Source organism: Lacerta agilis, chromosome 2 (assembly GCF_009819535.1).
Source record: "Lacerta agilis isolate rLacAgi1 chromosome 2, rLacAgi1.pri, whole genome shotgun sequence".
NCBI lineage: Eukaryota > Metazoa > Chordata > Lepidosauria > Squamata > Lacertidae > Lacerta > Lacerta agilis.
The window spans coordinates 100382668-100396165 of NC_046313.1; the positions used below are offsets into that span (position 1 = coordinate 100382668).

The window sequence follows — 13498 nt, forward strand, 5'->3', positions numbered from 1 at the left end:
ACATAATCATTATACCTAAGTAGTTTTTCAAAAGGCAGTCCTTTACGCACCTACCTAGGAGTAAGTCCCATTGAACTCAATGGGATGTCCTTCTTAGCAGTAGACATGTGTAGGATTCCACCACAAGCATGCAATTCTTTCCCCCACTTTTCTTGTAGTAAGTACCATTGAGTTCTGGGGCTTACTTTTGAATAGGGTTGCCCTGTTTGTTTCCCCCGCAGGATGCAACCATTTGCACTTGGCAGCTCAGCCTTAATTAACCTGCCCCTTTCCCCTCCTGGGTTCACAGAGGCTTGGGAGTCGAGAGCAAACCAGAACTGCAGCGAGTTATGGAGCATCGGCGGCGGAACCAGCTGATCAGGCAGAGGAAAGAAGAGGAAGAGGCGAAGAAGTTGAAATCTCCCTTCGAGCAAGAGCTCCTGAAGAGGCAACAGAAGCTGGATCAGGTAGGACGCAGTTCTGAAATCTTGTTGCAATAAACCACATCAGAAGCACAGAGAAATCCACCCTGTACTTACTCTAAAGTGCAGTCACATGGTGCTCTCCGGTCTTTTCACAAACAACTCTGCACTGGCAGGTTAGGGAAAGGATCTGTGGGTATTTATGCGCAGTGCTGCTGTCAAGCTTCAATACCTGAAACAGGGCTTGGAAACAGATGAATCCATGACCAATCCCAGTGCTCTGTACTTGCACCACAGTGATGCTTTTCTGTCTAAATCAGCAGGGACTGATGTTTTGTGACCAGAGGGCTGTATCCATCCTTAGCCAACCCTCTGGGCACCCCAGGCCAGCAGTGGGTGTGGCCAAAAGTGGGTGCGACCATATGCCACCGTCTCACATGCATGCACACACAGAGGCATGCAGCCAACCCATCTCTCCCCACCCCCCACTCATCAAACGATTGATTAGATCGGTGGCTCCTGAACATTTTTGGTCCACCACCCCCTTCGTTCCATAAACTCATCCACAGCTGAGACTAAGCAGGAGGAAGCAGAAAGGTAATGCCCCCCCCCGGTTACTTTGTTTGTAAGTAATAAGATTGACAGAGAGGGCAGACTGGGGTTGGTGTGGCAGGGGGCCCATTCACTGGAGCAAACTGGCCTTCATTGGCAAACTAATGCAATTTACCTTTGCTCAAGACTCGCAGGAATATGCCTCAAGCTTTCACCTGATGATCCGGATAAACCCTTTCGATCCAGGTTCTGCCCTCCATAATGGGATTGCAGCCACCAGGCCGCCTAAGCCTCCTGCCCCAGCAGCAGAGCAGCTGCTTTTCCCCCCTGGCTTTAATCCCCAGATCTTAACACCACTTACAAACTCTTCAATCCCCTTGAAGTCACCGAGAGCTCTAAGCTTGTAAACACCAGTTCAGGGTTTCACTTTTTTTTTAAACCAGCCCGGCGAAACAGGGAAGGCAACCAAAACATTGCGTGTTGCACTCTAACCAGATAGAGATCTTAATTAAATTTTCGGCAGAGCGCCGCACACATCTCTTGAAGGCACAATTATCAACACGCGTTGCCATGTTCATCCTTCTTGTTTTCATTAACACATGCTGTTCCCTTCTCTCACGCTAGCTGGTAATTGCAGACATCGCTTAGTGGATGTTCCATGGCTTGGAAGACGTGTAGCATGAGCTTAGCTAGAAATCTGCTGTGATTAAGCTCTTTTATTTTTTATTTTTAAAAAACCAATACAATTTAAACAAAATACTCTCCTCCTCAGGCATTTAATTAAGAGTTCTTAACTCCTTTTCTTTTCTTTTCTTTTAAAGCCTCCTGATTATTATGATTATTAATTACTATTGTCTCAACTCAACCTGATTTCAGCAATTTCCCAATTATTCTGGCTTATTTGCAATTAAAGCTATCTGCTAGACAGGCAAAATACAGGATCCAAGCATCTTTCTCTCCCCCCACCCTGAAAGCTTTTAGCAGCTGCCTTTCATTAGAAAAGGGGTGTGTGTGTAGATGGTGCAAGACTTTCAATGGGAGGAGATCAAAATGCATTCTCCCCGTATCTTAGTGGTACAGCATCTGCTTTGCTTGCAGAAGGTCCAAGGGTCAGTCCCCGGCTGGCATCTCCAGGTAGGGCAGAGAGAGACCCTAGGCTGACCCCTAGGCTGGAGAGCGGCTGCCAGTGAGCGTATACAGTACTAAGCAAGGTGGACCAATAGGTCTGATTCCGTATAAGGAGACTTCCTATGTTCCCCCCACTAAAAGTGTGGCAGCATTCCAAGGAAGTTCGTGCTGCTAATCAGCCTTCCTTCCCATTCTACATCCTGCCTTTCTAAAATGAGGGAAGGGGATTATTTTTGGCATAGGGTGGTAAGGAGGGCCACCTCTGCAAAGCCATACTCCCCTTCCCGCCAGTCCACAACCGTCACCAGCTCTGCACTGGACCCTCCTTGAGTGCTTTTGCCTGACTAGGGTGTGTCATGGAACCTCCTGTTTGTAGAAACCTCCGACTGGAATGTAGCATGCTTGTAGAGTGGTACCTTGTTTTGCATATGTTTTGCATTACAAACACGTCAAACACGGAAGTGTGTGTCCCCGTTTGCAACCTTTTTTTGGATTACAACCCCCCCCTTTTTTTTATTACGAACAAATTTTGGGGGGAGGCCTCATTAGCGAAAGCACGCCTTGGGTTACAACCTGTTTTGGTTTAGAAACGGACCTCCCAAACAGATTATGGTTGCAAACCAAGATACCACTATACAGTGATCTGTACACTGACCTGCAAACCTTTTTCGGGGGAAGAGTGGGATTAAAATATCTTTAAATAGATAATAATAGAGAGCGTGCCGGGGGCCTGATGGAGAGACACGGAGAGCTGCATTTCCACCATCCCAGCCTGAGGTCTCCCTCTCTCCACACACAAACACATACACAGTTTTATTCATGTATATATCCTTCCTTTCTTCTCCCGTCAGTTGGAGAGGGAGCAGGAGAAGCAAGAAGAAAACGCGCCAGAATTTATTAAAGTAAAAGAGAACCTGAGGAGGACATCAACGCTAACTGGGGTGGAGAAGGTCGCCTAGCAGATGGGAGCAGCTGAGACCAAAATGGAAGAGGAGGGCCTTCTCTGCTCGCTTGAATACCTACATGCTGACATCTTCTTATATGGTGGACATTCACAGTTACGTCTTTGGGGCTGCTTGCTGGTTTATTAACGCTTGCTCCGGTAGAAATTCCCAACATGGACTTTTGCTGCACATCTAGGAAGGAATAACATCAGTGGGGGTGTGTGGCCTGGCTGGGAAAGTTTGTGGTGCTCTGCTAGTAGAAGCGCTTGGGTGAGGGGTAATAATAATGGCCTGAGCCTTCCTCTCGAGTAAACAGGCAATGTTGATGCCCTATCCCATCCCTTGTTAGCTCTGGGCTTAAACCTTGGAGATGCAACGTGTGCTCAGGAGGACAGAGTGGGCGATGGTCTTTCAAGAATAGGCTGCCATATCAATGCCAGGGCTTCAAGCCGCTCAGCAGCAGAAACTAATGGTTGTAATAAATTTCAGGCTTAGTCGAGCTAATCTTTGGAGTAGCTTGTTGGAAAACCAGAGAAGGGGGCCAAAAAACAAAAGAAACGAAAAAGGGGAGAGGCAGTCAGCGCCAGCTACCCGCTAGAGCTCACTCAGCTACGCTTTCGCCGTTTTCTGCTGTATCGAAGCAACACCCACCCAGAAAATGCAACCATGTCAATAAGCGTGTGAGTTTCTGTACTTCACTTGAAGTTCGCCTCACGATGTGAAAGGCTCCCAGGTCGAAACCCCCACTTGAAACCTCAGAAAGCCACGGCTGGCCTGTGTAGACAGTACTGAGTGATAGGCCAATGGTCTGACACACAATAAGGCAAGCCTCCAATGTATTGCACCGCTGAGATGGTGGGGGAAGCATGTGGTGTCTCTTTGTTCCTATGAGGATGTGTTGGTCCTCTCTTAGATTCATTCGTAAAATAGCACTCGCGTTCCTTTCTGTGACTTAACATGTTACTACGGAATGAGCAGGCCCGGGTTATATCATGCGGTCGGATGCAAACACTTCTCAACCCTCGTGCTGTGACATGGGGAGCGGGGATCATATTCCAGAAGGGGCCTTTAGGAGCTGTGTGGAAGGAGTAAGAAACCATGCCTACAAATGTGTTGCTTTCAGAATATGGAGGATGAAAATGGCGGTCTCAGAGAGACGGGAAGTGGTGGCCTAATAAGAATCACAGCAGCTGCATCGAGAGGGCCTGATGGGGCCACACAGAGGCCTGTGTGGACTCAGGTCAATGGCCTAACTCAGGCATGGCCAAACTTGGCCCTCCAGCTGTTTTGGGACTACAATTCCCATCATCCCTGACCACTGGTCCTGTTAGCTAGGGACGATGGGAGTTGTAGTCCCAAAACAGCTGGAAGGCCAAGTTTGGCCATGCCTGCCCTAACTAGTCCAGCGCCCTGTTCTCACAGTGGCCAACCAGGTGCCTTAGGCAGGACCCGAGTCCAAGAGCGCTCTCCTCTCCTGTGGTTTCCCCGCAACAGATTTTCAGGAGCAGTACTGCCTCAGACCATGGAGACAGATAGCTATTGTGGCTTGTAGCCTTCACCATGAATCTGCTGGATCCTCTTTTAAAAGCATCCGAGTTAGTGGCTGTTGCTGACTCCCGTGTGAGGGAGTTTCATGGTTTAACTGCAGTGCATGATGAAGGAGCAGTTCTATTGCACATAAAAGTGATTCCCTTATCTTTATTTCTTTGTTTCAAAAAAAAGTAGGTCCCTTCCAGCTGTCAGATTGTAGTTCCTTCCCCCCCACCCCTACCCCCACCCCAGTGGTACAATGTGAAGCGGGTGGGGAATTCTTCTTAAAGCAAGAAACAAAAGTTGAGAGATATTTCCCCCACGGAAAAATTCAGAATAGTAATGAGAAGTTGGTTCAAAGAGAGCCTCAAAGTGCCTTCACACAAGAAGGCTTGGCTTGGGACCAATTAATCCATAATACAACCTGCTGGTAGATATTAGGAATTTGCATGTGTAAACACTGGGGCTCGCCATTCCAAATGTTCTGGAACAAGCCAGGGGCACCACATCTGAAGGCTATGCAGAGATCTTTATTGGGCAGTGTTTTAACAGCTCCTAGGGATCTTGTACTATATGAGTCAGAATTAAGCCTATACAGAGGTACCGGAAATTGTGCTTCCCAAAATGTCTGTTACTTTTCCTCGAAAGCGCATATTATTATTATTATTATTATTATTATTATTATTACCCCAAAGAAACTCATTCTGTACCCTACTTAGGTATATTGTGCTATATAAACATAGTGACATCTGTGTATCTGCTGCATGTATATTATTGCACAACCTCATATTAACAACTTAACTGCCACCATTGCTTTCTTGGGGAGAGAACATTTTATCAAGAACAAAAAAAAAACAGAACAAAACCCGAATTGATGAGTAATTGTATATTTTGCTAGATATTCTATGAATGAAAACAGCCAGCAGCCAAAATAAACTGATTTCGTTTTTCTAAGGAACGGATGATCTTTTAAAACTACAACTCCAGGCTTACTCAAGGGGGGTGCGGTTTCAACTTTCATGGTCTTCCCCCCAGGTGACCACCTTTTCATTAAGAGTTGCATGCTGGGATCTCCTCCCAGGACCCATCTAGGAAGAAAGAAAACATAGAGAAGGAGACCAGGAGCAACATTCATTTCTGGGCAACGTTCCGCTGGCAGTGGGCAGAATCAGAGAAGAAAGTGGACAGAGCAAAAATATAGCTTTTATCTTCATAATAGTTGGCTAGTTTCTATACAGGAGGGCCCCTGTGCCCCTCACAGAGCTGCAGTTACCGGAGTGGTTTAACAATCAATGCATATTCAAGAGGAAATCTGAGAACTGAGGCCTCTGTGAGGGAAAGAAGGGCTCCTAACCAACTCTAACCAACGACAGCTTAACAAACTACAGCTCCCAGAATTCTGTGCGGAAAAGCCACAACTTTTTAAAGTGGCTTTCAATGTGTGGTGTAAAAGCAGCCTTTGTCTAATTTCCCTTTCTGTGTGTGTGTGCGAGGCAGAAAGAGAGGCTGCATCTACACAGCTATTTAAAAAAAAAAACCGGTCTGAAAATGCTCTGTAGAAAACCATTTTGAAGCTCCTAATGGAAAATTTCATAGAGTTCTTATTTCAGCTCTACAGCACCATCTGGTGTCAAAGTGTTAAAACGCATTTATAACTTCTTTTCCTTTTCCTTTTACTAATGTAGCTTTAGCTTGAGCCCAGAGAGAGAAAGATCGTTCCTCGGGGGAACCCATATACTGTCGCTGGAAAGATGCTACACCCAGGCAAACAGCTGCCATCGTTACTCTGGTCAGGTATATTAGCCTCTAGTCAGGTTCAGGTCTGCAACATTGTGGAGCTACTTCCAAGGCCCCAGCCCTGCAAAGCATTCACAAAGCAATGCCATCTTCTCCATTTCCAAGTCGCTTGGTGGAAATCGTGAAATCTATTAGAGCACTTCACGATCCAAGGATGTATAATGCAGCCCGCTGTCTGGAACGAAACAGCAGGCCTGGGTTTGGCCAACGTCTGGATAAAAGAGTGCCTGGAGACCTCATGAATGTTTCCACCTTGCTTTTCAGAAGCAAGATAGGATACAAATGGATTAATAATGATGGTGGTGATATTTAGAATCTTTGAACAATGCAGAATCTCAAAAAGAGAATAAGGTCGCGAGATTAAGCTGATTCACTTCCCCATTATTAATTTTGGGAGGGCAAATCCTTTGATGTGTCTCACCCGTTCGTTGTTCACAATATTCCCCCTGTGGCTGAGATACTTAATTAACAGGGTCCAATGAACACCTGAGAGCATTGGCAATCCTTGCTCAATCCGGCCTCATTTCATAACAACCATTTGGCAAGGATGCCATTATCCTTAGAACACCTTGTGTCGGCAAAGAAGACAAAAGCAAATTCTGCCCTGGAACAAAGAGCTTTCGACATCCCCAGGCCTGTGTACGAGTTGCATATCGATGCCCCCAGCCCAAGCCCTGCCACTTCACCCCACCTTTGCATTAGCAGGTAAATGAACCGCAAGGGAGCTAGCTTAGCACAGCATTCCAAACCCAGGATCATGGTTTGTTTTGCACTCTCGCACCAAGGACAAGTTCTAGTGTCGCTGCTGCCAGAACTGCTTCGGGTCTGCTGTCTTCTAGTGTTCGGCTATAGCAAGTACAGCTGCAGTTAATACAAGTATAGTTAACATTCGCAGCGCTTCAGTGAGAAGTTGCACAAGGTTTTGGTCTAGACTGAGCCTGACAAAAATGTTTAAACCACTAAACACATTGGTTTGCATCCATCTGTCTCGGGATGCAATGGAGGGGTGAGTTGAACAGTGGGAAGGTCGCAACGTCTGCTGTGGCTATAAAGATCGATATGGGAGAGACATGTTTTGTTGCACCTGAGGCAGATGAAGGTGTCCAGTTGTGCTGATGCAGATGCACCATGGCGTTTCTTCTCTCTGCACTCCTCCCAGAAGTCATTCCTCCCTTGGTCACTGCTGCAGATAAACGTCCTGACTTTCTGTCTCCAGGCACTGCGATCATTTGCAAGGGATTCCCACATAGTGGGGTCAATGCTGCCAGATATAACCTATCATTTGGGGGGGGATTTAAAATCCCATTATATATAATTTAAAGGCATAGACAAATCTGGTCCAGAACTGGGAGCCATCTTCCAAAGGTAGGAGCCAGGATCAATAATGGACAAAAGTATTCCCCTTGTCAGAATTTCCTGCTCTCTCTCTCTCTCTGTGTCTGGATTGGCTAAAAAAAAAAAAAAACCCAGAAAATTCTCCCACCTTCTGCTTACACTTTGTGCCACTAGCTGGTGTTCAGGCTAGCTCTGGTGCAGTAGTGATAAAACAGCCCTACAGCATTTCCAGCCTGTTGAATGAGTCTGAGGAACAGACACACACATAACTACCTGAATAGAGTTGTGCATATGTTCAGACATTACTCCCTTCCTTATGAAAGGATTACTTCTAAGTTAACCCTGCACAATATTGCAATATACATCTCCTCCTTCATCAGTGATCTCTCTGTCCGGCAGCCTGGCCGCCTCGGCCCTCAAAATTACCTCATCCTTGCTTCAGCTGTCAGTTTGCTCCTACCACCCCCTCAACTTTACAATGGCACTGGGGTGTTTCATTTATTTGACAAGCAGATTCCATTTACTCGAAGGGACTGAGTATATGTGTGTGTGTGTGTGTGTGTGTGTGTGTGTGTGTGTGTGTGTGTGTGTGTGTGTGTATATATATATATATATATATATATATATATATATATATATATATATATATATATTTCACTGCACTAATCTCAATGAACTATAACTTTCCGCTCAACCAAAAGTTCACACATGCACACAATTCCCAGCTGTCTTAACTTCCCTGTCCTAACTTCTTGACTTGACCCAAAAATACCCTTATTCTTTGGACCTACAATCACATTTGGAAATCTGTCATAGACAACAATACAAGACAGCTTCTCCCCTTTTTGTTATTTTATTGTTTCCTAAAATTTATACACTGCTTGATTGTAAAACAAATGAACACCTCAAAGTGGTTTATGACTCATGCCGTAGAGAATAATACCAAAAAGAGAAAGATTCCCAAAGGGTTAGGGCGCACCCTGCCTCCCCAAATCAAATCTTTTTTTAATTAACTCTCAACCCAGTCATTTACCCTCTGCTCCTCTGGTACACTGCAAAGCACCATGCTCAAAAACGGCACAGAATATACTAATAAATATGTTAACTTACATCCAATAGCTACCTATTGCAGGCTCAGAAACATAATTTCACCACTTGGGGGTGCTTTTATACAATATTCGCAGAAGAAGTACCATAGTGCAAAGTTTACTCTAGCTCAGGGTTGAGAAAGCTGCGGGCCTCCATATGTTGTCGGACGACTGTCCTATTGCCAGTGTGGCAGGGATGATGGGCATTGTAGTCCATCAATATCCCAAGAGTGGCAGGTTTCCCACCCTCACTCCAAAATACGCATGTAAATTCAGCCCTGGTGCAGGTATGGGGAACCTTTGGCACTCCAAATGTTGGCGAACCACACCTCCCCCCTGCTCCAGCGAGCATGGCCAATGGCCAGGGAAGTTCAGTGTTGCTACAGAGTCTCCGTCTTTGGAGGTCTTTAAGCTGAGGCTTGACAGCCATCTGTCAGGAATGCTTTGATGGTGTTTCCTGCTTGGCAGGGGGTTGGACTGGATGGCCCTTGTGGTCTCTTCCAACTCTAGGATTCTATGATACAGATGCCCCAATGCCTGTATAACTCAGAAGTGAGCTTTAGTTACAGGTAGGTAGCCGTGTTGGTCTGCCATAGTCAAAACAAAATAAAATTTAAAAATTCCTTTCCAGTAGCACCTTAGAGACCAACTAAGTTTGTTCTTGGTATGAGCTTTCGTGTGCATGCACACTTCTTCAGATACACTTCTTCAGAAGTGAGCTGTCGTTTTGCTTGGGAAATTCCTGCAACCAGCTTAAGAGGGTGGAGAGATGGAATGCCTTAAGGCTAATTTGAAAAACACCTGGACAATCCTTTCAGAAAACGCAATAAAGGATTTATCTTAATCTCAGCATTAAGGTGTCAATGGTGGTGGTGGTGGAGGATATTAAAGTAGCAGGACATACGGTCCACGTCGAACAATTTCTGCATCTAACCCAATATTTCCCGCCAGAGTTGGCAGCAACTCTGTGAGGTCCCAGGCAGAGGTCTCTTCCATCAACTGCTGCCTGATCTGTTTTTGTTTGTTTGTTTGTTTTTTTGCTGGAAATGCTGGGTACTGCAGCATGTGCTCTGCCACTGAAGTTTGATCTTTCACCAGTACAACACACACCCAAGAAAATCCACAGATGCTGATTATTGATTATTGCTTTCCCCAAGATGCAGATCTGCTAGAAAGCCTGGTGTCTTTTAGCCCTCTGCCCAGCCCCCAGCCCCCCCTGAAAAAGATTGTTGACTGTCCATAATAAACCAAAGGACACCCATACCCTAGAACAGGGGGTCTCAAACTGTGGCCAGCGGGCCACCAGTGGCCAGAAAACTTCATTTAGGTGTTGTGTAGCATGTTTCTGGATTTGCGGCTGAAGGCAGGAGATGGCACATCCATCACATTAAATATGTGTATTGGTTTTTAACTGCATTTTTATTGCTTATTTTATTTCTTACATTGTATTGCAATTTGAATTCTACAATGAAATGCAATATATAATAAAAGAAGCAATAAAAATGCCATTAAAAACCGTGCCGCAACTAGCACAGTGCATTATAATGGCTACAGAAGGCAGAAGAATCGCTAAGTGGTCCAGCAAGACCCTTAGCAATCTTCAAGTGGTCCTTTTGGGGGGTTGTGGGGTTGGAAACCACTTTCCTATAAGCAACTTCCATTTAACCTTGTTCATAAAGATTTTATAGCATGTTTTCAACAGGTGAAATTTATGGTGCTATGGGCAGAGAAGAGTTCGGAAACTATTAACCACGCTTTCTGTCCTTGCTGAGCCTGATAATTAAAGGGCGTTTATTTCCACTTGCCTTCATCCAAATCCAGTTATAAAACAGGATCAATCCTTTGCCTTCTTATGAAGTGGGTGCAGAAAAAAAATTGCCTCAAGAAAGGAGTAATGTTTCCCTTCCCTTTCTGTTGAACATGTGCCTAAGGGGAAAATGAAGGCCTTGCCAAAGTGGATATTGCTGAACGGCCATCAAATTTGTATAAACCGATCTTGTGGAAACTAGCAGGAATTTGCGGTGTTTGTCGGCCTTCCTTTGTCAGCCAGTGTGGTGTAATGATTAGAGTGTTGGGAAACCTGGGTTCGAATCCCCACTCAGCTATGAAGATCACTGGGTGATGTTGGGCCATACATACCTCTCTCTCAGCCTAACCTACCTCACCCAGTTGTTGCGAGGATGAAATGAGGAGCAGAAGAACCATGTACACTACCTTGAGAAGAAAATGTGGCAGGTATATCAATGTGAAATTGAATCATAGAATTGTAGAGTTGGAAAGTACCCCCGAGGGTCCTCTAGTCCAACCCCCTGCATTGCAGGAATCTTTTGCCCAACATGGGGCTTGAACCCACGACCCTGAGATTAAGTTCCTCATGCACTTCTGACTGAGCTACCCAGCAATAAACCTCCACGCTGTTAAGGAACTTCAGCACAATGCTGCTGTTCCAGTTTCAGGACTGATAAAGCAGCTAAATGTCCAAAGTCCAAACTGTTATTACCTTTCTTTAACCCCTCCCCCCTCCCCGAGCTGGGTCTCTGGAACAACTGCACGACAGGCAAAAAATTCAGCAGTGCATCTTTTTCCTAACATGGGGATGCAATGGTGGGGATGGCATAAGCAATTCCCATCTGATCCCAGGCATATGCTGATCGTTCAGCCCAGACACTGAGGTCCAGCTCCGAGGGCCTTCTGGCAGTTCCCTCCCTGCAAGAAGTGAGGTTACAGGGAACCAGGCAGAGGGCCTTCTTGGTAGTGGCACCCATCCTGTGGAACGTCCTCCCATCAGATGTCAAAAGGAAATAAACAACCACCTGACTTTTAGAAGACATCTGAAGGCAGCCCTGTTTAGGGAAGTTTTTAATGTTTTTAGTGTTTTTAGTGTTCTGTTGGGAGCCGCCCAGAGTGGCTGGGGAAACCTAGCCAGATGGACAGGGTTTAAATAATAAAATTGTTGTTGTTGTTGTTGTTGTTGATGATGATGATGATGATGTTGTTATTATTAGTGAAGGCCACATATCAGATATGAGATGGGAGGCCACTAGAGGACAGGGCTTTCTCTTATTGCAGAATGCCCTCCCCAAGCATATTTGCCTGGTGCCCACCCTATAATTCTTGAAGCCCTAGTTCTCCCAAGATTCTGGTGGGATGTAATTGTGGAACAGTCCAGATAGTTTAGCTGCTACTCATGTTGATCAGTCCTAGAGTTGGAAGGGACCTTAAATGTAACCTAGTCCAGCCTTTGAAGGAAATATTTTGCTTCTGGCTGTGACCATATGGCCCTCCAGACATTGCCTACATGGGAATGAGGCCCTCGGGATGAAAAGGGTTCCCCACTCTTAATAAAGGTAAAGGTACCCTGACCGTTAGGTCCAGTCGCAGACGACTCTGGGGTTGCGGCGCTCATCTCGCTTTACTGGCCAAAGGAGCTGGCGCACAGAAACGCCGTTTACCTTCCCGCCGGAGCGGTACCTATTTATCTACTTGCACTTTGATGTGCTTTCGAACTGCTAGGTTGGCAGGAGCTGGGACCGAGCAATGGAAGCTCACCCTGTCGCGGGGATTCGAACCGCCGACCTTCTGATCTCTGGCCCTTTTAAAAGAAAAATCTGGCCAGTCTGTTTCCAGCCCAACTCGAAGAAACCAGGAATTGATTTGAATTGATTTGAGGCAGGGGTGGGGGGGGCAGTTCTGTGAAAAACATATGATTTACCACTGTGCTATATAGTCTTTCCCCCAAGGACAATAGCCTAAGGCGCAATTTCACACACTGCAGCTGCTGAGGTAGCTATATGTTTTGAACCGCTGTTGATGCCTTACTGTTTTTCTAGTGCAACTTAAAACCCCAAGGAACATCGCCTTCTCGTCTTTTAAAGAGAGCAAAGAACGGATGAATCCAAACACACACAAAAACCCAATAAAAAACAATTAAACAACAACACATGAATCCAACAGCAGGAGGATTTAAAAACAAACCCTTCAGCAACGCGTAATTATTTTATTTTATTTTTGAAAATGTGTTCCCCCCCCATAGTGTTTTTTTCAATAAAAAGGGGTTTGACAGGAAAACAGAACTAGAGTCCAGTCTGCGGATTACAGCGGCAATGGTACAGCTTAATTTGTTACAATAATGCATCCATGGTCGTACATAAGCATATCACAAATGCACAAATCCTTTCCAGAAACATTCTTGTGCATCAAGTAAAATGAAGATCCTTTTCCCTCTTTTTATATATGAAATAAATGGAAACCACAAATTTCATCGAATGTGCCTTTCTCTGCGAGTCCTTATATTACTTTCTGCTTCTCGTGAGTCACTCTGGTGGTGCTCATTCCCATATGGGGGGGGGAGTTTTCTTTTCTTTTTGTTTTTTATTTAAAAAACAACTGCTGCAAGCTGCCCTGAGCACCACTTTTGCAGTGGAAAGGTGAGGTGTGACTTAATAATAATAATAATATAGTGGAGGTGAGGAAACTTCTTAATGTTTGTTGTTTTATCATATTTTTAATATTCTGTTGGGAGCCAGACAGAGTGGCTGGGGAAAACCCAGCCAGATGGACGTGGTATAAATAATAAATTATTCTTATTATTCGTATTCTTAATATTAAAAAAAAATGTAGAATTGGAAGGGTCCCTCGAGGGTCATCTAGTCCAAGCATCGCAACACGTGGCCCTTGGGTGAGAGCCAGGGCCAGATTTAGGTTTGATGAGGCCCTAAGCTAC

At 45.3% G+C, this 13498-nt stretch overlaps 1 protein-coding gene across 2 annotated transcripts in view; it reads left to right on the plus strand.

Moving 5' to 3' along the window:
• Positions 1 to 4147, plus strand: part of FAM107A (family with sequence similarity 107 member A) — a 57827-nt gene extending 53680 nt beyond the window's left edge. For both annotated transcript variants that reach the window (XM_033141331.1, XM_033141332.1), the window contains 2 exons: positions 290 to 446; positions 2933 to 4147. In XM_033141331.1, the coding sequence (XP_032997222.1) occupies positions 290 to 446; positions 2933 to 3040 (265 nt within the window). In that variant the 3' untranslated portion in view covers positions 3041 to 4147. The remainder of the gene's footprint in view (positions 1 to 289; positions 447 to 2932) is intronic.
• Positions 4148 to 13498: the final 9351 nt, after the last annotated feature.